This window comes from Macrotis lagotis, chromosome 4 (assembly GCF_037893015.1).
Source record: "Macrotis lagotis isolate mMagLag1 chromosome 4, bilby.v1.9.chrom.fasta, whole genome shotgun sequence".
NCBI lineage: Eukaryota > Metazoa > Chordata > Mammalia > Peramelemorphia > Peramelidae > Macrotis > Macrotis lagotis.
In genome coordinates, this window is record NC_133661.1 from 226514911 (window position 1) to 226540608 (window position 25698).

The 25698-nt window shown below is 34.3% G+C and overlaps 1 protein-coding gene across 7 annotated transcripts in view; it reads left to right on the forward strand.

Moving 5' to 3' along the window:
* Positions 1–25698, forward strand: part of TTC7B (tetratricopeptide repeat domain 7B) — a 340869-nt gene that overhangs the window by 211307 nt on the left and 103864 nt on the right. For all 7 annotated transcript variants that reach the window (XM_074235507.1, XM_074235506.1, XM_074235509.1 and 4 more), the window contains 2 exons: positions 15218–15334; positions 23479–23576. In XM_074235507.1, the coding sequence (XP_074091608.1) occupies positions 15218–15334; positions 23479–23576 (215 nt within the window). The remainder of the gene's footprint in view (positions 1–15217; positions 15335–23478; positions 23577–25698) is intronic.

Below are 25698 nucleotides of genomic sequence, written 5' to 3' on the forward strand. Positions count from 1 at the left end.
ACATTTGTACAAAATGAGAATTAAAAAAATAAAACAAAAAAAGTGACATGAAGTGCAGAAAAATGAAATGAAAGGAAATACTATTAACAGCTATCATTAGGGGAAGAATTTTAACTAGTGGAAGGATTGAAGTCACAGAGGAGAAAATTTTCAATTTTGAATACAATGAATTGAAAAAATTTTGCATAAACAATGCAGCTAGAATGAAAAGAGAAGCAATTAACACGAGAAAATTCTTTGCATTAAATAGCAAAAACCTTTAAATAGATGATCAGTCATAGGTCATATGAATAGTTTTCAAAAGAAATGAAAATTATCAAAATTATGAAAAATGTGAATGGTATTTCCATTTAGCTGCAACATACTTACTTTGTTTGGTTCCAATTATAATGAGAATATTGGTATTGATACGTTTCATTTTGTGTTCCTGCAGACTAACTTATACCTTTACTCAGACTAACCATTGAAGAGGTTGGAGACAAAGATGAAAAGTTCTTAGTTTATTCAACCACAAAATACCCTCCCACACACAACAGTCCCTTACAGTTTCAGTTTTATGTTTAGTTAATCATTGGACAAAGGGTCTTGAGTTTACAATACAAAGAGTTAAATTCCTGTTTATAGATAGTCTAAAAAAACCTTAGTAATAATCAGTGTCCACTGCACTGTCTTCTTTTCTATTCTTCTGTTACTTTCACTACAGGCTTGCAGAGAGACTACACAAAGCTAAAGGCCTCATGACCAAAGCTTTCATCACCCAAGTGGCAAGCTTCCCAATGATGAATTTCTTCATAGTTAACCAGACTGGTCTGAGTTAGACTGACCTCATATATCACAGGAAAAGCCTTTGCACTATGGTTGAACTTGTCAGAAATTTCATTTCAGTGGCCTAACATTTTAGAACCTAGAGTCATCTCTAGGGTACAGTGAGCTTTGTAGCATGTCCTTTGTAGGTGAATGTCTTTAAGTTATAACTATTTATCTTTCTTTTAAAATTCTAATTTGTCATAAAAAGAGATCCTAGGATGACTTATGACCTTCTTTAGTAAAAAATGACCATAAAATATTGTAGGAAGAGGTTGAAACAGTACCAGATGTTTATACACCAGAATTTTCATTTTATAGGTCAGGAAACTGAGGCACAGGGGCAAACCTGAGGTATTATAATTCCTTTGCAGTTTATATTGGGTCCAAGATTTATGAATCTGAAGAACTTCTTGTACTCTTTAACAACTTTTTACTCAATATTTGAACTCAAGAGTTCAAAGCAGATTTATACATGTAATATTTATCTTTGTAGCATTATTCCTAAGTAGATATCACAGAGTTTTAGACTATTAGGAATGAATGAGGCCCTGAGGATCCTCTAGTTCAGTGCTTAATACCCTCAGTTAACAGATAGGGAAACTGAGTCATTGAAAGGATTATCATTTACCTAGGATCATGCAGTTAGCTTATGATGAAGCCAGAACTAGAACATGGATCTCTTGATTCTCAACCCTGTGTTTTTTCCCACTTTACCACATTTTAATATTTTTCTCCTTAGTTTTGTTTTTTTTTTCATTGAAACCTAATGAAGTGGTGGAATTTTATAGAAGTCAATAAACTTTTCAGTAGATTTGGTTCCATTGACAAACATAAACCTACATTCTTTCCTCTTTATCATTACCTTTTTTAGTTTCCAAAGTTTCAGTATATTGCTTTAAAGCCTTATTAAAATGATAATGGTGTATTCAAAATAATTTGTAATTTCAATCTCCTGTGATTTCTCAGTTAACTAGATGCTACTGTTCTTTAGATAAAAATTACTGAATAATCCAAATGCAGTTAAATCAAAGTCCATTTGTTCCAGACTCTTGCATTTTGAGGTGTCTGGCAAAGTCTCTGGACTCTGTCAGAAATTTTAAAATGCAATTCACTTCAGTAACAGGATTTTATTTCTTTCTTTCAAAAAAAAAAGAGGAAAAAACCCAATATAATCAAAGAATTTTGCTGACATAGTATGGAATTATAGATTCAGAGAATGTTAAGAGTTTGAAAAAAGTTTAGCATTCATCTCATTCAACGGCCTCATTTTATAGATGAGGATACTGAGGCTCAAGATGTTCAAAATCATAAAAAAAATTAACATGTAGTAAAGAGGGGAAAAACACAGGACTGAGAATCAAGCATAGAAGGAAGAGCCACATGGATTACAATTCAGACCTTGAACTTTTTTACTATAACATATTGTGTTTTTTTTTAATCAGCCATTAAATAGAAATCATGGAATATAATAGTAGAGCTGTAAATTTTGTTAGTGCACTGGACTAAGTTATTGAGGGGCATTCTAAATTCCTGGTATTTGCATTTCTTTAATAGGATAAACCTGGAAATAGAGCTACATAAAAATATCTTTGAAGTCTGTGATAGAAAGCTAGTTCTTTAAAATGATATGAACTTTTTCTCAATGTACTGAAACTTGAAGTCCAGTTAATTTGTTTGGCTTTAGTTAGACATCTTTATAATTTTTTTAAGGAGAAAAAACATGAGAAATTTTGAGGAATAAAAACATACCAATTAGAAAGCGGAGAAACAATCTTGTAGAGAAATAAAGCCCAAAGAACGTCTCCACAAATGAATGCTTCGGTTCTGAGCTGAGCCAGACCACTCTAGCACTGCCCATAAGGCCCACAGTCTTCCCTCTGAGAAGACTGTTGAAATGAGAAACCTGTCTGGAGCTGAAGACATCAGAATCTAGAAAACATCCGGGCAGATAAAATCTTGAAATACTTGGTAGTAAGAGTGTCTTGGGCACTTAGAAGATCTTAGATAGAAATGAATGGCAAACCTTCCTTTGACCTTCATAGTACATGCAGGTGACCAATACAAACTGTAACTCAAGAGGTGTCTAGCAAAGCCTCTGGATTCCTTGTCAGAAATTTTAAAATGCAATTCACTTCAATAAACATTGACGTTTCTACTATGTGCCTGACTCTTTGCTAAGTATTGGGGATTCAAATAATAAGAAAGACTATACTTGCCCTTCAGTCTGATGAGGGAAGACTATACAAAAGGAAACTGGGGGGGGGGGTTCCTGGGGAAATTGAAGGCATAATGTTTTGGAGAGGTGGAAACTGGTGGAATTACTGATGGAAATGGAGTTATTATAAAATAATAGTTATCCCTTTTGCAAAGAGATTTTCCCCATTGCAGTTTCAATATTTCATGGGTCAGCATAAGAAATTAAATGGAGCAATTTTGGGGGGAGGAGTTTTGTGGAAGTCACAGATGACACAGAACAAGTTTTGAAACTCAGAAATACATAAAATATATGTATCGTGTTGCATAATATAGTCTAGGAGCAAATACTTAACCCAAATTTTATGATAAGGGTACTATAAATACCCCATAAAAATAAAAGGGAAAAAAAATTCAGACTTCTTTCATATGAAAGGAGGGCCAAAAATTTTTATGCCAGTGTTCCAGATTGTAGAGGCATCCCACTTTAACCCCCAAAATGTGGAAGGGGGTTATGTATGTATACATTTATATGTTAAATTATGTTTGTACATATGTATAGACTAATATATATTATATATACTAATATATTAAATTATTATTATCAAAATATGTAGAAAAAACACAAGTTCATGATTGTTGTTCAGTCATTTCAGTTTTGTCCATCTTTTCATGACCCTCTTTGAGATTTTCTTGGCAAAGAAATTTTATTATCTCTTTCTCCAGTGCATTTTAAAGATAAAGAAATTGAGGTAAACAGAGTTAAATGACTTTCCCAGAGTCACACAACTAAGGAAGTTTATTTGAGCTCAGGTCTTCCTGACTAAATCCCCAGCATTACTGATTATGCTACCTAGTCATGTTCTCCAATTAAAAACCTTTCTTAACATTTCTGCAATATTATTACTATATTAATAAGATTCTGTGTTTGAGAGACACAAATGATCCACAGTATTCTCCTATTTACTCTTTTTTTCCTGCTTCTTAAAGTGTTTACTCTTGTTCTTGAAGGTTTCTTATGTTTCATTTTCCTTGTTAATTAGAAAGGAAAAAGAGAACAGCTTTAAGTCATTCAATGAACTCTGAGGAAGATGCAGAGATGAAAAAAGACAGGATTCCTAATCTCAAGGTTTTTCTCTTCTTTTACATAAATTCATGCACATCAAGAAGACTTGAATTTAAAGAAATCCAGTATCAGAATTCTGATAATAGAGGTCACTTTTGGGAGAGGACATCAGGGAAGGCTTAAAAGGGAAGGTGTCATTTGAATCATCCTGTTGAAAAATGCGTAGGATTTCAAAAACTTGAAACAAAGACTTGGTACACTGGCATTCCAGAAGCAGTTTGAACATAGGCATCTAAGAAGAAAAACACAGTGTTTTATAGAGTTTTGATGAAGCATAGTATACTTGAGGGTAATGGGCCCTTATACTTGTACCTCAGAGAGCTAGGGAACAGAAGTAGAACAGTGGGTAGGAGTTTTAGACAAGCTTGTTTACCTCAGTGTCATAAAAAACTTTCTACCATTTAGAGCTGATCGGAAGGGAAGGAGGCTGCCTCAAGAGGTGACAGGTTCCCAGTTGGGGAAGATATCAGGTAGAAGCTAGATGATCACTTAAGTGTTTGAGGTGTTGTAAAGGTTATTCCTATCCATGCATGCTAACACCTTGGACTTGATCATACAGGTTCTCACTTTCATGTATAAACTGATTTATATGATGACCTAAGGCTAAAAAAATGCTATGAAAGAGGTAAAAAAATATGCTCTGCCTCCAGGATCAAATGCCAAATCCTCTGGCATTTTAAACTCATCATGACTTGGTTCCTTCCTACTTCTCCAGCCTTTTCATACTTTGCAATCCAGCCTCCTCTTGGCCTTGTAGTGGCCTCCTAGCTGGTTCACAGAGAGGATATGCCTCTCCCAACTCGAGGCATTTTCACAGGACCCATGCCTAGAATGCTCTCCCTTCTCGTCTATGCCTCTTGGCTTCCTTCAAGTCTCAACCAGGCTTATCTTCCGTGAAAAAACTTAATGCATGTGTCTTCCCTTTAACTGTAGCTCCATTCAGTTTATCCGGTCTGTGCTTTGTATGTTGCTGTTTCCATGCTGTCTTCTCCATGAGAGCAGAGGCTTTCTTTTTATCTTCAGTGCTTCACATAGTGTTTGTGTAGTAGTAGATACTTAATATTTAATTGACTATCAGACTAGTGACTATTTGAAAAAGGGAGTCATTAAAAATTGTGGGGAATGAAAGGAAAAGGTGATCCATCCCAGGTGAGCCTTAGGAAAATTAGTCTATAAAGTTTTTAGGATGAACTAGACTGTGGAGAGACTGGAAGCAGAAGCTTAATTAGGAAGTTATTATAATAATCTGAGAAAGCAGTGTTGAGGCTCTATATGGTAGTGGTAGGTATGAAGAAAAGAGATGGGAGAGATTGTTGGATACCATGGTGGATAGGGGGAAGAAATGATCTAAAATGGGATTTTTTGAGATGTTTTATTCTTGCTAAATATGTCCTTTTGTTCTAAAAATACTTCTAGGAGGATGGAGTATCCCAGATTGTTAGCACTTTGACTAAAATGAAAAGTAAATGTAATTGACATGGGATCTAACAGTAATTCTTGCCTGTCATCTACAAAAAAAAAATATTAGAGTACTAAGAAAATATACCAAGATTTTTAAAAATTATAAACTTGAAAATCATTCAGCAAATATTGATATTTCATATATATATAAAGAAATCTACCAAGAGAACATTATATGAATCCATGAATCTATTATATAAATCTAATTTTTAAAATATTTTATTTTTAACATGGTAAATCAACATTGTATTGCTTGTCCATATCTGCTTTTGAACTTCCTTCTTTCTTCTGTATTTTTACACACTTTGCTGTCCTCCTCTCCTCCCTTCCTCCTTCCTTTCCTCCCTTTCTCCCATCCATTCCTTCTCTTCTCTTCCCTTCTTACCCCTTTCCTCTCCTATTTTGTTTTAATATTCCATATTACATAATATTTTCAATATATTATTTCTTTTTTATATTTTATTCATTTTTTTGCACTGATAGCCATTAGAGATACTGTTTTTAATTTTCTTTCTTTGCTTTCTTTCTCCTTGCTTTTGGAATCAGAACCTTATTTATCTTATAGAAAGAATTTGGTAGGTTGTATTTTTTCTTTATTGTTAACAAGAAATCATGTAAAATCAGAGTAAGTCCAATCAGGGAGAGTGTCTTTGAAAATCTGTTTATGGCTTGCTCAGTTTTTTTTTCCTGAGGTAGGATTATTTGAATTTTCTATTTCTTATTCAAATAATATGGATATTTTTTATTTTTAAAAAGCATCCATTTCTTGAAAGTTATTTTTCTTGGCAATTATTCAAAACTGCTTTTAAGAATTCTGTTTCTTTTTTATTCTTCTTTCATTTTTTATATTGACTCATTTGTTTTTCTTTTAAAAATCAGATTAGCTAATGTTTATTTTACTTGAATTTTTAAAAATTCAGCTTCTATGTCTACTTATCAGCTTAATAGTTTTTTGTTTTCAATTTGTTTTTTGCTTTCGGATATCCTTTTTTCCCTTCTTAGTTGGAGTACTCTGTTGTTCTTCTAATTTTTAAAAGCTGCATATGTTATTTCATTCATCTGTATGACAAAGGTGTTTAAAGATAAAATTTTCCCACAAGGACTGTTTTAACTGAATCCCAGAAAAGATATCTCATTGTGGTGATTTTCTTTGAAATTATTTTTTTGAGAGAGGGCTAATTTGTGACTCATTAGTTTCTTCAGATTAAATTATTCTTAATTTTAAACTCTTTAATGGAGAAAACTCAAAACATAGGTCACCAGAAAAAAGGGGTCAGGGCCATGAGATGAGAGATCTTGAGGTTTAATCATGACTTGGCCATCATTTAACTAAACAAACTATATATTTTCTCTTGACCTCAGATCCCTCATCTGCAAAAAAAAAAAATTAATTTTGAGCTTTTAATCTGGGGTAAACTTTTTTTTAATTTTAAATTTTTTTTAGTTTCACATTACTATAGTAGTCTTGTTAAAGTATCTATGATCGCCCCTCCCCCCACAAAGAGAGAGAGAGAAACCTCTGGAAAAAACAAAGTGAGAGGGGAAAAAAAGTATACTTCAGTCTGTGTTCAGATACCATCGGCTCTTTGGGCAGCTAGGTGAGACAGTAAACAGAGCACTGACCCTGGAGTCAGGAAGATCCAAGTTCAAATCCAGCCTCAGACATCCAGCAATTATCTAATTGTGAGACCTGGCCAAGCCACCAAATCCCATTGCCTATCTATGGGCTAAGAGCTCTGGAAGCAGCTTCTGGATGGCTCCGCAGGTTCCTTGGATGGGCTGCATTGCGCTGAGGCCTGGCTGGCCTGGGCTCACTCTGGAATGACAATTTTCCTGCTGACCTTTCAAGTTTTCCTTGGCAGTCCCTGGACTGAGAGGTCTGGAAACCACCCCTGTTGCCACCACAGACCCAGGCGGGCTGTTACTGAAAGGTTGGAGTTGGTTTTCTCTGGTATGGGACATCGCTATGAGCCTTTCTAACCACAGTGGAACAGACCCTTCCTGTGGTTCTTCTAAGTTCACTTGGGCCAGAAAATTTTTTCTCTCAATCTTTCTGTGGGACCTGCCACTTATAGAATTGGATTAGAATCATAATTTTAAGGCATTTGCAGTGATCTTGGGAAGAGCTTCTGGGAATTTCTGTTTCCATTCCACCATCTTGGCTCCATAACCCTTCTTCCCCCGCTGCCTTCTTAACCTCTGTTCTTCTTGTTCTTCTGGTACTTCTTTCTTCACTATGCGTCAGTTGGCATCATCTGTATTCATACTACACAGTCTTTTCTGAAACCAAATATTTAGTCATTTTTTATGGTGCTGCGGCATTCTACTACATTCAGTATAGATCAGTTTGTCTAGTTAACTGTTAAGTCCTAGTTATTCTTTTGTTCTTTTAGGCAATCCCCCCCCCCCCCAGTTTTCAGAAATAGGAAATTTGTTTTGCTTGTGACTCTTTCTCCTCAGTATTATCTTCTGTGTTTGTATTTCAAAGTTCCTATTCACTTCTGCTCTTTTAATCGAAATGCTTTAAGGTCCTCTATTCTATTAATGATCCATTTTTCTCCCCATAATATAGATGAATACCCAGACTTGCAGGGTAAATTGTTCTTGGATATAACCCTTTTTCTTTTGCCTCTTGAAATGTTGTGTTCCAAGAACCAAGTCTTGTATGAGTTTGATTGTGATTCCTTGGTACTGACCTTCTCTTTTGAATGCCTACTGTGTTTTTTTCTTTGATATGGGACTCTGAATTTTGGCTACGACATTAATGGATTTTTTTCTTTCTGTCATTTATTGCAGACAATGCTGGGTAGATTCTTTCTATGTTTAATTTGTTTTCTGGTTTGTATAAACATCATGACTTTCATTTATGATTTCTTGATTTCTATTTTTTTTTTTTGCAAGGCAATGGGGTTAAGTGGCTTGCCCAAGGCCACACGGCTAGGTAATTATTAAATGTCTGAGGCCGGATTTGAACTCAGGTACTCCTGACTCCAAGGCCAGTGCTCTATCCACTGCACCACCTAGCTGCCCCTCTATTTTTTTTAATTACAGTTTTCAAGCAATCCAATGATTCTTAACTTAAATCTCTTGACCTCTTTTCCAAGTTAGCTTAAAAAATACCTCTTTGTTGATTAAAAAAAATACTCTTTATTGATCATTGCCTAAATTTCTTCCTATATCCCTTCTCAAAGGGATCACCCCTTACTACAAAGAATTTTTTAAATCAAATTTCTTAGAGTATTTGGAACCTTTTATCTTTGAATTTTTGAGAAACTTCTCATTTAATTTGCAGTGAGAATTTAGATTTATTAATTTGCATTGTCATTCTCTGGGAGTTAAGAAATTTCATATTTTCAAATCTATTAATGAGTCATTTAATTTTTGTATTTCCATATAATTGTTTTTTGCTTCATAGTTTCTATTGTCAGTTGGGTATATTATTTTTCAAAGCTTCTACTGGAGTGATAAATGCTAATCACTGTTTGTGTGTATCTTAGTTTTTTTTGATTTAACGTAAACCAGGCCAGATGTTTTAGAACAATCTTAAAATGTGTGAACAGAGTATGGCAGGGATGATGATAAGTATTACTTAGTGAATTTTTAAAAAATGTTTTGGAGGTTAACAAACATTCAGAAATTTTTGGAAATTGATAAAAGAATTAGCACTTATTTTTTACTTGTTCATTTCCTACTTTTTCCATCATTGCTATAAAGATGGTATACATGGCTTTTTGTGTCCAGTTTTTTAAGTTTGTTATAAGATCTTTTCTTTTTATTTCCGTAAAATGTTTTTTGATTTTTCAATCAGTGAAATTTTATCCATCTATTCTTTTTTCCTGCTAGCATCTCTATTTCAAGCCATTTCTTCTTGCTTAACTTTCAGGTGTTGTTGCTAGCTTTTTCTTTAATTTTTGCACACTGAATTGTTCATTGTTCTCTCTGTCTGGCTTCCTTTAATTCAACCCACACCTTTTCAACTCCATATCCTGAGTCAAGTGTTTGAAAGCTGTTATTTAATGTTAATTAGAAGTTCTTTTTCCAGCAAGCATCAGGGAAAGAACATTCCTTCAAGCTGTGAGGCTCTGGCTTTTTGTACTTTCTGTACATTTAAAAAAAAATCTGAGATAATTGCCAATAAAAAAGGTATATTACCCATATATTATGGAAACTGTTCCCCCCTCTCTATCCATACAGCCCTTATCTTCTTACTTTCCATATGGATTACAGTTTAGTCCAACAGCCAGAAAATAATTAATTTAATAATAAAATACATATAGCATGTAGAATTGTTAATGGTTTTCCAACATTTCAAACTTAGCTTTCTCTCTCATTGAGTTGACTGGAATAGTTTCCAGGGTAGTCATTTGTTTCCTACATTGCACTAAGAGATTTGGTGGTCCCTCCCAAGCTTGGTTTATAATTGTGTTATTAATCTGTTTTATTTTTCTTCTTACTATCTATCATTTTTTGCTTTGCCATATATACTCCCAGCAGTGATTATGGTTATATGAAAGGCCAATCTGAAACATTTAGTGATTGATCTTTTTTTCTATATAGCCAGTCCCCATCCCTAAGTCTCATGTGAACTACCACATACCTATTATTACTCCAGCTTTTTATTATGGGTTTCAGATGGATGTCGGAGGGAGAATATGTGGAAAAATAATCCCATTACAGAATACTTTAGAAAATCCTTGTTTCTTGAAACTCTGAATAGCTTTACCCTGAAAGTCTGTTATTCTTCAAAGGTTAAGCCATAATACTTCTATAAGGATTCGTATTTCTCTTTTTTTAATTTTACTGAAATTTCTATACTATATTCAATTTGTTCCTCTCTCAGGAAACTCATACCATATGAATTAGTGATGACATACACTAAAATATACTGATTTAAGGGGCAGCTAGGTGGCACAGTGGATAGAGCACTGGCCCTGGAGTCAGTCAAATCTGGCCTCAGACACTTAATAATTACCTAGCTGTGTGGCTTTGGGCAAGCTACTTAACCACATTGCCTTGCAAAAAGAAAAAAAAAGAAATTCAAAAAAATATATACTGATTTAATAATCATAATTTACATATATATGGTATATATGGATTACATAGACACATAATACATGTGGCATATATAAAGCCATTAGATACAGAAAACTTTGAGGGATCGTATAATCTAAGAGTACTTCACATATTTTTAGATTTCCTTTGAGCTATTTGGGTGGTAGAATCCTAGATTTAGAGCTTCTAAGGTCCTTAGATACCTTGCAGTACAACTATTTTATTTTGCATATGAGAAAACTGAAGTTAGATTAAAGATTTGCTTCGGATCACTTTGTAATAAGTGTTGGTGCTAGGATTTGAACTTAAGTTCTTTGACTCCAAATCCAGCATTCCTTCCACTGAATCACATTCAGCACTGTCAAATCAAATCCCAACCCAGTAGTAGAAGCAAGATTTGTCTTAATTGTTCCTACACTAAGAGAAATATCTTCTGTTTAAGGACCCAACAAAGTGATTCAGTAAATTTCTCCACTAACCTGTCCAGTGTCTTACTCAGCTCAGTAACATAAGAAACATTTATTGATTTCTCCTATAGAGACTATATCAAAAGATAAAACACAATGCTTACCCTTACAGTGTTTAGTCTAATAGTTATGGCTTGATACTATTTTTATTTGCATATAATTTAAATCCTTCATGTTAAAGGTTAGAACCCTATATCCTTTATTTCTATCCCCAGTGGAAAAATCAGTCATCAGTCCTATAAAATACCCACTATTTGCAGACCACATATTAGTCCAATAGAGTCTTAGAAGGGATTACATGTTCTCAGAGAGCAGAATTAGGAACAGTGGGTTGAGTTTTAGTAAGTTAGATTTAAGATCAATATAATGAAAATCACAGTCAAAGTTATTAAAAATTGAAAATGAAAAACGTTAAGAGCTTGCTCTCACTGGAGGTTTTTAAGAAGAAATTAGATGACCATTTCTTGGGGACATTATGGAGAGGATTCCTTTTTAGTTACCTGTTGGAATATATTACCTTTGTGGTGTTGTGATTCTGTGACATGGATTTTATGGCACTTGCTCTCAAGAAGATTATAATCTTTTTTTCACATTGAAAATTATACATTTATTATTCCAGCTACATACAAAGATAGTTTTCAATATTCACTTTTCTGTAATATTTTTGAGTTCCACATTTTTCTCATTCCTTCCTTTCCCTCCTCCATCCCCTTGATAGTGAACAGTCTATATTAGGTTATACATGTACAACCATGTTAAACATATTTCCATATTAGTCATGTTGTGAAAGATGAATCAGAACAAAAGGGAACAAAAAGCCTTAAGAGGGTAAAAAAGTCATACTACAAAGCAAAAATCAAAAAAGATTATAATCTTTTAATAATGAGGAAATCAAATGAGAGACCTTTATTATAAAGCACCAGTTAGTATGTATAAATTGAGTAGGGGAACAAATGAATTTTCCCAGAAGAGATTATTTGTTAACTGAATTTAGAAAGAAATAAAGGTCTTATTTTAATGAAGATGAAGGTAGAGGGAGTAGTACATATGCAGTCTTAATTATCTTTTTATCTCCTCAGTAGCCTGTTAATTTTGCATATATCATATTTCTTTGAACCTAGAAGGATCTTACTAAATGGAAGTTGAATGAGTTAATAAATGTAAAAAGGAAGAGTAATTTTTAGGTAAGAGAAAATTGGCATGAGTAAATGGCACTATATGAGAAGCTCACTGTTTGGTAGAAGTCTTAGAATATCATAGTAAAAAAATTGATTTTAGTTTTATAAAGAAGTCTCTTAAGTAGGCTATTATAGAAATGTTAGGTGAGGAAGAATGTTAACTAAGAGTTTAGTAATGATTGAAAATTGAAGGGGGTAGCTAGGTGGCGCAGAGGATAGAGTACCGGCCCTGGAGTCAGAAATACCTGAGTTCAAATCCATCCTCAGACACTTAATAATTACCTAGCTGTGTGGCTTTGGGCAAACAACTTAACCCCATTGCCTTGCAAACACCTTAAAATAAAAAGAAAGAGATATTAAAAGATGGAATCAAAATGTATTATGTAGAAAGTCTCAAAAAACTTTATTTCAAATTTAATGGAATAATCAGGGAAAGTGGGTAAGAAATTAGGCATCTAGAAAACTAGAGGAAATGAAGCCTGTGAAAGTAATGAAGTAGTACCTTCATAATTGCACTGAGTGATGAAGAGTCCTGGTATTTTTGTTTGTTTGTTTTTGTAAGGCAATGATGTTAAGTTGCTTGCCCAAAGCCACACAGCTAGGTAATTAAGTGTCTGAGGCTGGATTTGAACTCAGGTACTTCTGACTCCAGGGTGAGTATTCTATCCACTGCGCCACCTAGCTGCCCCCTTGTATTGTTTTTTTCATATGAATGGAATGTAAAAGAATTTATTAAGCATTTTACTAGGTAAATGCAGGGGATATAAATAGAAAATTTAGATAATCCCTGATCCCACAAAGTTCATATATTATTTGGGTCAGATAACACAAAAAGAAGAAGGGTGATGGATGGATGGAATTGCCAGGTGAGACATGTGTTATAAAATTTCATGAGGATTCAAGTGCATCTGTTCTATCGTCAGAGATAAAAAAATCTTTCATCTTCCTCTAGGGTTCCTAAGGCTGTTCACAATCTGGCTTTAAATCTACCTTTTGGACTTTATTTCTTAGCACTTTCTTTTTTATATTCTCCATTCTAACCAGACCAAACCATGAAAAAAAAAAAATCTTCTCTTTTCTCATACATGAAAGTTTGGCTTATCCTTATATCAAAAAATTAATTCCTGTACATATCTACCTATTAAAACCTTTCTCTTCAAAACTTTACTGAATTGTTACCTTTTCCTTTTCAGATTACTCGAGTTGAAATTGATCTCTCTCTGTTGTTCCTGTTGCATTCTATTTTGTATCTTCCTTATTTGAGCATATCTTGCCTATCAGATTGTAAGCTCCTTGAGGTGGCTAGTGACACGGTGAATAATAGAGCACCAGCCCTGGAGTCAGAAGGACCTGAATTCAAATGTGGTCTCAGACACTTACCACTTGTTTAACTGTGTGATCGTGGGCAAGTCATTTAACCCCATCGCCTCGCAAAAATTAAAAAAAAAAATGGGACAGCAGGGTGGTACAAATTCCCCCACCCCAAATGAATAAATGAAAACAAGAAATTATGAGTAGTGGCTTCAGAAAAGAAAATAGGGTGCAGCTGGGTGATACAGTGGATGGAGCACCAACCCTGGAGACAGGAAGATCTGAGTTCAAATCCAGCCTCAGACACTTAATAATTTCTTAGCTGTGTGATCCTGGGCAAGTCACTTAATCCCATTGCCTTTCAAAAAACAAAGAAAAAAATTCCGTTACTTAATAAATGTTTACTCAGTTGAATTATGTATCTATTCTCTAGTCCACTGATCTTTTTTAAGTCTTTCTTTATAGGCTTTGTTTTCCAATCATTTCAAATACTAAGTAATACCCTCAATATTAGTAATTCTATTCAACAAGCTTTACTAAACAACTGTTATGTTCAGAGCATTAAGTCCTGAGAGTATACTGAGTTGAAGATATCACATATTCATGAAGCTTAATAAACTTGAAGTGAATCAATATATCCTGTTACTAACTGAATTTTTTTTTCAAGGCATTGGGGTTAAATGACTTGCCCAAGGCCACATAGCTAGGTAATTATTAAGTGTCTGAGTCCAGATTTGAACTCAAGTCCTCCTGACTCCAGGACCAGTGTTCTATCCACTGTGCTACATAGCTTCCCCTTACTAACTGAAATTTAACTTAGAAAATATCATAGAGAAAGAATCAGTTACAAAACTGAGATTTTTTTGATAGTGTTTATGTTAGCTGGTTCATAGTACATGTAAAATTTTATAAGTGAAAAGAGAATTCTATTGAATCTTTAAAATTTTGTAAATACTTTGACTTTTTCTAAAAAAGTGATCTTGGCAAGATTATATTGCTTTTCCAAGTCTTGGATATATCATTTCATTTTGTGTTTTCATTTGACCACTTTTATCATTTTTGTTGTTCTTTAGCGATCTGAATGTTGATACTTTACACACCTATTCCATCTACTCATTTAGTATTTATCTGAGAGTTTATGATCCTGAATTCTCACCCTCTTTATTTCTAAAATCTCTTTATATCTAAAGTCATAAACTCTTTATATCTAAAATCAACCTGATGATAATAACCACCCCATTTGCCTCATAGGAATGCCATGAGGACAAATTCTTTATGATACTCAAGTTTCTCATTTATTAAGTTGGGATAAAAATTTATTTTATTAATATATAATATAATATATAACATAATAAATAATATTTTAAATATACCATGTTTGTCTTGAGATTCAAATGCAATAATGTATGTAAATGTTAAGTTTTCAAGTCTTGAAGTACTATAGAAATGCCAAGGTCTATAGAAATGCCAATTGTTGGTACTATAATAAATTGATAAAAAAAAAGTTTAACAATGACAGGACACTTTAGATTCATAATATTGTCTGTTGTTATTCTTGGCTTGGTGATTGTTCCCTGAAATAAATATTTTCCTTTGTTTCTTCCTCTATTTTGCTACATCAGATTACTGTTTTCTAAAGTGAAACTGGAGTCTCTCTGTCGGGGCCCAGATGAGGCCCTCCTTACTTGTAAGCACATGTTACAAATATGGAAATCCTGCTACAACCTCACTAATCCCAGGTAAGAGACCAGAATATACTGTTTTGCCTTATCTTTGCATAGTTTCTCAATGGACAGAATTCTTTTAAATTTACATTTTAACCATTATTAACCCCTTATTGAAAATGCTTTGCCTGGTCTTTTTATATTTGCTTCTTCAAAAAAAATCAATTGCTCATATATAAGATGCAGGAAGCATGGATATAAAGCAGTTTGGGAGGGTGATAGGTATTTTAATGAACTACAAGCTAATTATGTTTAAAAAAAAAGATTGAGACTCCCTGTCTCACATAGGTTAGTAGTATAGGAGTTACTCATGATCCCAGTCCCACTTTGTTTGGCATAGGAATTTTGACTTGCTTCTCTGTTTCTGACCTGAGTGGGTTTATCTGTCCTTAAGCAATTTGGTTTTCCCCTGCCCTCCTGTACCCTCCTACTTCCTCAGGCTCAACATTTTAATGATGAACTTCATGCAGATACCTGATCCTCTTGGTACATTGTATATTGGAAATCCCAAAATTAAGACATCCACCAACCTCCCCTAAGCAAAGATTATAAGCTTGCAACATCATAAATAGTTGCAAACTTGGGATGAATCAACAGCATGACACAGTAGTCAGAAAAATCTTAAACTATCTTAGATTGTATAAAAAGAGGCAAAATATCCAGAGAAATAGTCCCACTGTATCCTATATTGTGTCATGATTGGATCCTATTTGGAGTGCTGGTTTCAGTTTTGTATGCCATCTTTTAGGAAGGTCATTAACAAACGAGCTCATCCAGCAGATGACAAAATATTTAGAATTCTTAAAGCCAGGCCAGGTGAGGATTGATTGAAGGAACTTTAATTATCGACAAGATAGCTGTCATTAAGTATTTTAAGATTTCTCATGGGTAAAAGGGTTTAAACTTTAAAAGGCAGAAATAAAAGCAAGGAGCAAAAAAATGTTTCATCTAAGAAAAACCTTCCTAACAATTAAAACTATCTTTTAGAACGAACTTCTCCAGGATGTGACAGATTTTCCATTCCTGAAGGTCTTCAAGGAGAGACTAGATGATCACTTACTAGAGAAATAAGAGGGGAAATTTTCAAATTAGGTATAATATTGCTTTGGTCAGCATAGCAAAACCTTTGAACTTTATATTTCAATTTGAAGGGAATCTCATAGTAATATTAACCAGAAAAACATATAGATTTCTTTACTCTTATTTGTATCAAACTCAATTCAAATTTGATCTCTACTTTCTTCACCCAAACTTATTTAACTCCTTTCAAATCCCTAATTATCCATCATGGGTCACAAATAGACCCATTAATAAGTTTACTTAAGACATAGTGATAGAAACGGTGCTAATCTTCATTGGGGGAGGAAGTCCCAACTTAATAAATGAGAAACTTGAGTATCATAAAGAATTTATCCTCATGACATTCCTGTGAGGCAAATGAGGTGGCTATTATCATCAGGTTGATTTTAGATGTAAAGAGTTTATGACTTTAGATATAAAGAGATTTTAGATATAAAGAGGGTGAGAATTCAGGACCATAAACTCTCTTTAAATTGATGACATCATAGTTAAACAACATGACATTTAGTTAAAAAAAAAAATAAGATCCACCAGTTCTTATACTCCTTGAGAGAGGGAAAATATTGACCTGTCTGGATTATTAAACCACTCTCTGTTGCACCATGAGAAACAGTTGGCCAAAATGGCAAGAAAAAGACTGGAGAATTCATTCAGCCTTACAGAAAGCTTCTGAAATGATCACAAAGTAGCTTATTGCCACATCATCTCTTGTTTAAAGGAGTCTGGATATTACAGAAACATATCCATTCTCTTGATTCAGTTTTTCCATTTTTATTAAAGAAGGGGTAATCATTACCTTCAAGAAGAAAACAGCAGTCTCATATGCATCTGTTTCTCTGTGTTTTAAAGGAATAGATTCTTTCTTAAATATTTCTTGCTTTTAAAGAAATAGATTCCTTTTGTGTTTCTAGCCTTGTCATCTTAACCATAGCTGGGATGACTGGGACAGGCCTTTCCTGGAGTTAATGGAGCAGATGTGAAGCAAATATGGCTATTTGAAGGAGACTTTCTTATCAAGAACCATAGTGATATTTTGTGACCAAAGCTTTAGATGTATAATGATAGTAGTTTAAGCCCATAAGTCCACAAGCTGTGAAACTGGACTTAACACTTAATATAAATCTACAGTTTTTCCCTAGCACACATGAATACTATGAGAATAATTCTATCCCAGGAAACAAAGTGCAATTTTTCTAAGGATGGGCACAAAAATAATATTCATTAATACGTCTTCACTGAAATTAGATCATTTTATAAATATCAGTGTGCTACCTGAAAGAAATCTTAGTGGAAATTTGAGGCCAAACCCAAGATTAGTTCCCTATTTTTCTCTTACTTATATATCTCATTTAAGAAGGATAAAATAAATCCACCACCTTTCTATTGCCAATTTTTACCCAGTCCTCCACACTTCTCCCACCTCCCCACATTTCCTCCCACTTAGCAACCAAGAATATTGAATGCAAGGGGGAAAATAGCAAAAATTTAAAAGTTTAAAATAAACAATTGGCAAAAAAGCTTCCACTGTGTCCACATTTCCTGTCAGCCTATTTAAATTAAGAGCAGAGATCAGTCTTCTTTCTATACTTAGCATTCGTTCCTTATAACACAGTATAGACACTTGAGAAATGTTTGTTGAATTGATTGTTTATCATTGTTCCTCTAACCATCTCAGAGTTCGGAGAGAAGAGGGAAGGGGCTAGTTTTGCAAGGATTATTGTTTGGCTATTCAATCTTCAAGATGTTTCCCCTAGAATAGAAATAAATTCTTCAGAAGTGGAGACCCCTTTTTCATTTTGCAAATATAGTTACCCTTCTTATCACTCACTAGAAAGATTAAGCCTTCTGCATATAATAATAAAAACAAAAAAGTTAAGTGTCAGACCAATGTTCAGTAGTAGTTCAGGCCTGTCTTATTGCTATTTCTCTGATAATTCAGGCTAAAATTTTCTTTTGCTTTGCTTATAGGGGTCTTCCAAGTAGTACAAGTAAGTGTCCCCAACAGTGAAGCATCACAGAAGAGACTTAAGCAGGGAGAGTGAGGAAGGAATATTGAGAGTTGGAAGTGACCTCAGTGACTATCTAAGTACTTGCTCCATATTTGATCCCTTTCACCCCCTTTTAAAAAAAAATTTATTCCAAGGTAGTGGGGGAGGGTAGGGGGTTGTTACTTGCCCAAGGTCACACAGCTAGGTAATTATTAACTATCTGAAGTTGGATTTGAACTAAGCTCCTCCTGACTCCAGGGCCAGTGCTCTATCCACTGCTCTACCTAGCTCCCTCCTTTTTCCCTTTTAAAACATTTTGTCTAGAAGTCAATTTATTCTTTGTCCTCAGCTTATCTCCCTTAGCATTTTTTTCTACTTGTAGCAAGAAAGTGTTTTCCATAGCTGTTACAGATTATGTTAGAGAGGACAACGGGGCAGTAAGAGAGAAGTCAAAATGGACATACAACTTAGCTCACAAACCCTGAACCAATGTATACCAACTCCCATGTCACATCACAAATTAGAAGAGAATTATATTATGAAAAGTGCCACTTAGTCCATGGCACTGACCAATTTGAAATAGCTTTTCAAATGCTGTGAGTAAAATGGTGAATGAGATTTTTTAATCCATGTATTCATTTGCCAAGGAATTTGTCATATTAAGAGGTCTGCTTACATTCAGTGTAGAAATTTACAAATGACTGGTATCCTCTCCTTTGTGTCTTTAAGCTGAAAATTTTAAAGCTCCCTTAGTTCTTATGCCAGAGTATCAATTTAATGATAGCTAATCAAGAAATATGGATTCTGACCTTTTTTGTTGTCAGGTTTTGGACTTTTTCAATAAGTTGGGTTTTAGGTATTTCAGTATAAAATAATATTAATATTATTCACCTTAAAAAAAAACCCAGTCTCTACAAATAGGTTTTTGGATGGGTTGAGCAAAAGGAAAGAGATGATTATAAACTCTATTGTTATCATTCAGCTGTTTTAGTTATGTCCAACTCTTCTTGAACCTACCTGGAGTTTTCTTGGCAAAGATACTGGAATGGTTCCCTATTTCCTGCTCTACCTCATTTGTCAGATGAGGAAACCAAGACAAACAGGGTTAAATGACTTGCCCAAGGTCACACAGCTAGCATCAAAGGTTGGATTTGAAATTAGAAAGATGAATCTTCCTGAATCTAGGCCTTGTATTCTATCCACTGTTGTCGTGTGAACTTCTTACCTTTCAATAATCCTTGATTTTTAAATTGTTAATTGTGAAATATTCCAAAATCATGACCCTTCAGGTATACATTTTTACACTTAGAGTAAAACTATTGCTAGTCTATAGCCCTGTCATATAATATCTTCCCTATTTTCTAACGCTTTGGAGCCCATGGCATAACTGTAGGACTTTAATGAGAAGGGGGAAATAGTTGACCAACTTTCTCTGACCCACATACAACTTCTGCCTAGTAGATAAAGACTTACAAGAGATTGTTGGGGAAGCAGTAAAGAAATCTTTCTAAACCCTGCCAGTTTCGAGAGTTTTTCCTTCCTTTTTCCTATCTTCTCCCTTAGGACGTGCCCTGAGCAGGAGGGGGAAAGGATGTGGACCAAAATCCCTTTGCATTTTCAGATTTATTGGATCAATCATATTGTTTCTGCTATACAGTATTTTCAAATGAGAAAATAGGAATTCAAACAATTAATTTAGCTAGAATACTCAGAGGGAGAAGGTAGAGAGAATCCAGGGAATTTGTGATTCACTTAACTAGGATTTTGAGTTGCCATGGTTGCCAGAGGTAACCTCCCTCCCTCACCTAATGGGTCATATGAAAGTCAAATCTTGAGTATTTATGAATCTGTATCATGTAAATGAAGAATTACAGATTGCATAAGACACCCAATATAATTCTTAATCAGTCACAAAAGCCTGATTATTTTTAGAGAGAGAGAATTTTCAGTGTGGAAACAAAAGCATCTCTGTTTTCAATAGATAATTGTTGCTTTTATACTTTTTTGAAAAGAAAATATGGAAGGTAGAAAAAGGAATGTAATGAATCCTGTTTCTCATTCCAGTCAGTTGACAGGTTGGGAGAACATGGATCCAATATTTCTGTCAGTAACTGAAGTTTCAGAACCTAAGATGGCAACTAATAGACCAAAATTGTGTTGACTTCCAATATCCAGGAAACTCTCTAAAGCTGATTGTACATATATTACTCAAGGCTCACCTCATTGCCACCCTCAATCTCCAACTTCTTAAAAGTGAAACACCAATTGATTGCCTTTTTTGGGAAATCTGTTAGTATTTGTAACAAGGAATAATAATAATAATATATAAATACCTTGTTTTACAAGTAGTTACTTGTATTATGCATATAACAATCCACCTGCCCCAAAGGGTTGTTCTGAAGATCAAGTGAGATGATATATTTAAAATGCTTTTATAAACCTGAAGATGATATATAAATGCTAGCTGCTGCTGCTACTTCTCACTGAATGTGGCAGATATTAGTATCAATACTTCTTTGACAGACATTGAGTCAAAGAAGAGAAGTTAAAGTGATTTGTTCAAGGCTGTGCAGCATGGTTGAGAATAAAAAAAAATATTTCTTTTGTATACTAATCCCAACCCCATTTTACTAGGTCACAAATAATATGTTTTCTTCATAGTTCCCTAAATCTGAAACTCTTCAGGTCAGGCCTACAGGATGAATGCAAAATTAATCCTGAAAACAAAGCATTTATTTCCTTAGATCTGGTCAACTTGAAATAAGACCTTTTTTCAGTACAAACATATAATGAACTTCCCTTTATTAGATAACTATATTATATTTTCAGATAAAGACTTCCAAAATATTTTTAAATAGGAAGGAAGGAACAATGCACTGAGGTTTTTCATTATTTATAGTGTTAAAAAATCTATCAATTACCAATTGTAGGCCTAGGTCTCATTATAAAGGAAAAAATAAATATATATACACACTGAAAAATTAATATTGTCTGATTATAGGCTTTACCTGGTATATCTGAGACAAAAATGTATGTTATATATAAGATAACAGTGATGCTCAGTAATGTGATGATAATTTTAATCATGTTCCTATTCTGAGACAGTTATGTTATCACTTCTAAATTATGGAATTAAGTGATAAGTTACAAAAAAGTACTGTATAAATTAATATTTGTAACTAAGAAATCATCTGTGCTCAAGAAAATTAATTTCTGTTTCCTATGGAGATAATGAACTACTTTACTACATAGAGAAATGATTACTTACAAGCAGTATTAAATACTGTACACTAATCTGACAGTTATACAAAGGGAGGCGTTTTCCTTTCTTACAAAATTTTATAACCTTGTAACTAAATATTTAATCTACTTTGATATAAAAAGATTCAAAATCTTAGAGACAGATGGCATTGTTCAAGGTTTTGGGGTTTTTTTGTGCTGTATAAAAAAGATTCTAGAATAAGCACAGAAGTTGAAGCAGCAACAGCAACAATAGCATTAGGAGAAGAAATTTTTGGTGTAATGATTGTAAAAAGAACTTAAAACTATATAATACTTTAAATTTGTCAAAGTGAGGTAGATAATATAAACAACTACCTTGTGAGATAGCTAATACAAACATTTTATATCCATTTTATAGATGAGGAAACTGAGATTTAGAAATATTAAATAACTTGTTCATAGTAAGATACTGAGTGCCAGAATCAGGATTTGAATTCAGATTGTTTGCCTGACTAAAACTCGCCATTTTTTCTGCTTTAATATCATATATAATCTATTTCTAGTCTGACCTAACTACCTTCCATAATACTTTGCCAGATTAATTGCTTTCAAGACTGTCCTGTCGAAACAGCTACATAGTAGATTTAACTTGTGAGACAAAGGTATAGTGTACAGAACACTTGGGAGTTAGGAGATAGGGATTTTACTCTCAGCACTTGCTCTCAGAGAGCTGGGTAAATTTTTGTTTGTTTGCTGTCTTGAGTCTGTTTTTTTCTCTTTTGTAAAATAAGATAGTTGACCAAGATGTGCTGTAGGTTTCATTTTTAGCTCTAAAGGTCCATGATTTCCATTCTTATCACTGGTGATTTAGAGATGAAATACTGACCCTGTTCCTATCAAGGTCTTGAAACACATGAGGACACGAGTCCCATTTAGCCTTTTTATAATAGCTCAGGTTTCTTTTCTCCCAAATGAAGATCCATTTAAGTGCTCTTCATGTCAATCAAATGTGAAGATACCTGAATGGATTTGGCAAAGTGTAAGGAACAATGATGATAAAGCTGATACTGATTGTGCAACTTGCATAGCATTTTGGGGGGCCTCAGATTCCTTCTCAGTTGAATGAGAGTTAGATTTCATGACTGCAGAGATCCTTTGCAGTTCAACATTTTAGATCCTATGTAAATGGAAGACTCCACACAGAAGTCGAATAATAAAATGGTTGTCCTTCTCAACCCTCATCTCCATTTTGTTGTATAAAATTTTGTGGTTCAGCTCATTGTTATTAAGTTTGTACAATGTTAAGGACCTGTGTTCTTTGTTGATAATACAAATATGAAAAAATCTAACAGTTCCTGAACTCCAAGAATTTATAATCTTATGAGGGGCTTAGATAGCAACACATATAACTATGATGTCATCAACAAAAAGGAGTGGATCAAAATTGTGTAAGAAAATTTGAAGAGGGAAAGATTACCTTCAGCGGAGGGAAATAGCAGAGGTTTTTTGGGAGGAGCTGGTCTCTGAGTTAGACTTTGAAAGCAGCAAATATTTTCCACAGGCTAGAGGCTGGTGGAGGAAATAGAATGGGGTTGGGGATAAGACCACATTTAAGTTTGGAGAATCATGTGTTCAAGTTTTCATTTTTGTCCCTTATATAATGGCAAAAATGAGACTGATTTGAATTGCTTCTGTTTTATTGGGAACTGAAAGAAATTCGCTGTTTCATATTCCTCTCCCTAAGCCTTGAAGCAGGATTTCTCATCTTCTCATCTCAGCAGTCTCACATAATTGATTTTATATATATCAAGAATCAGTATGTGACTTTTTTTGTTCCAAATGACTGACATTTCTAGCTATGTTTTATAGTGATTCTGGACGGGGGAGCAGTCTCTTAGATAGAACCATTGCTGACAGACGACAGCTTAATACAATCACTCTACCAGACTTCAGTGATCCTGAAACAGGTGAGAATAAAAAGCAAAGGGGAAATATGGAGGCTAAAAGCACTTAGGGTATCATTCTGTATAATAGTGTGAAGAGAAATCAACAAAACTGGGGTTAGGCAGAAACATTTTTTATGCAAATATTTTTAGTTCTTAACTTGCATTTTATTGAGTTTCTTTTACAACTGTTTATATACAATTAAAGTAGAACAGCTGGTACCTGCCCTAGTCAAGTAAGTCTTTAGGAAAGTTCATATTCTCACTCTTTCCATGAGAGCTAAAAATTAAGAACAAAAACATAAACAGGTTACTTCCTTCATCTTTTCCTGCCTCCCACCCTTCCACCTCAGCAATCTACCCTCTCCTTTCCTACCGTATCAATTACTTTTCCTTTTAAGGTTTTATGCAAGGCACTGGGGTTAAGTGACTTGCCCAAAGCCACACTTTAGGTAATTAATAAGTGTCTGAGGTCAGATTTGAACTTAGGTCTTCCTGACTCCAGGGCTGGTGTTCAATCCACTGTGCCACCAAGCCACCCCCCTATCAATTACTTTTTAAGGTTTTTCTCTTATTACTCTCTTTTTAGACTACACTCTAGTTTATAATTAATTGCTCTTATTGTAAAGAACTAAAGAAAACATAGTACAGATACCCACGTTGAGGATTTCAAATTCCAGTCTTCCAAATCAGCCCTCTCTAAATCAAATCCTGCACATGTTCATTAAAAGCTCCTCAGGGTGTCATCCTCTGTGCAGATATACCCTGTCATTTGGGTTTTCCGTATTTGCCTTAAGTACTGTGTAGTGTAAATATACCTCTGTGATTTCATAAACCAAAAGCAAGTACATTGAAAAACTACTGACTGTTTCGGAGACTCAGCAGACTCACAAAACAAAATGAAATTCACTCATATTCTAGTCCTGAAATAGTTTAGTACAATGGGACTTCATTTCGAACTTTATATCAGACTCTTGCAGTTGATGGTCTCTTGTTAGGTTTAATCCCTAATTGTGTTTTACCTGATATGTTTGAGCTGGTAAAGCACTTGTGACTTTTTTTTAATTCTTTTTAAGATATAGACTATCAGCCCTTTATAACAGACAAAGTCCTTTAAAGTATATCCCACAAAGAGCTATCACTCATGTAGAGTTCAAAGCTCATCAACTTAGAAGGGTATAGTCTCCTATTAGCTGTTGGCATGGTAATGAAAATGGTGGTACAGGGTACTGAAGACATTCTGCATTGCATTCCAACAATGTACAGTTTAACCCAGAATGACACTTGTATTGAATTGCACAAACTGTATTGACACTGATTTGGAGTTCAGTTTGCTAGCATTTCTTTATCCTTATATTGCACCTCTATCACCACCTCCACATCCTATTAGTGACCAGAGATGTCAGCTCCTAAGTTTCTGATGACAAAAATCTCTGCTTAAAAATAATTGTTAAAAATGAGTTGATGTTAAATTTTAAAAGAAAAGAAAGCTTAGAGAGAGTCTGGCTTAAAACCCAAGTTCCCTGTGAGCACTTGCAACCTAGCAAACAAGCTAATAAAGTGACAGAAGCTTTTCTGTTGCCCAAATTAGCCATTGGTGGTTTGTGGTGTTTGACTTGTAAATCCTTTTAAATCCAGCGAGATTGAATTTCAGAAGTATATCCCTATGGTAAAAATCTTCATTTTTTTTGATACACAGTAATTCTCTGCCTGGGGAACAAACCTTTCCCCATTTCTTCAAAGCAAAATGTTCAAGACTAAAGCATATGCCAACTTCCTTGATATCCCATTGTTTTTCAAACCCTTTTGAGGCATTTTCTACTGCCTATTCAGTATTAGAAAGGTACCTTGCAAGTGGGTTTAGGGCATGTGTAGGGGTGAGGTGCTTATATTTTATGACTCAGGGAGACTGAGTGCCTCACAATGTTAAAGGAATAGGCGTTTCATCATGATTAACTACTGCGTGGAACAGCTCTGTCATAGCAAAGATAAGGAATTGGGACTCATTAGAGCACCTGCAATGATTTAGACAGATCTAAAACAGCTGCTCTGACTTTTCTTCTCTTTCCTCTTCTCCAGCTCCCTGTGAGGCAAGCCATGCTGAATTCAAGATATTTTTCCTTCTGGCCCAACTTAGAGACAACTA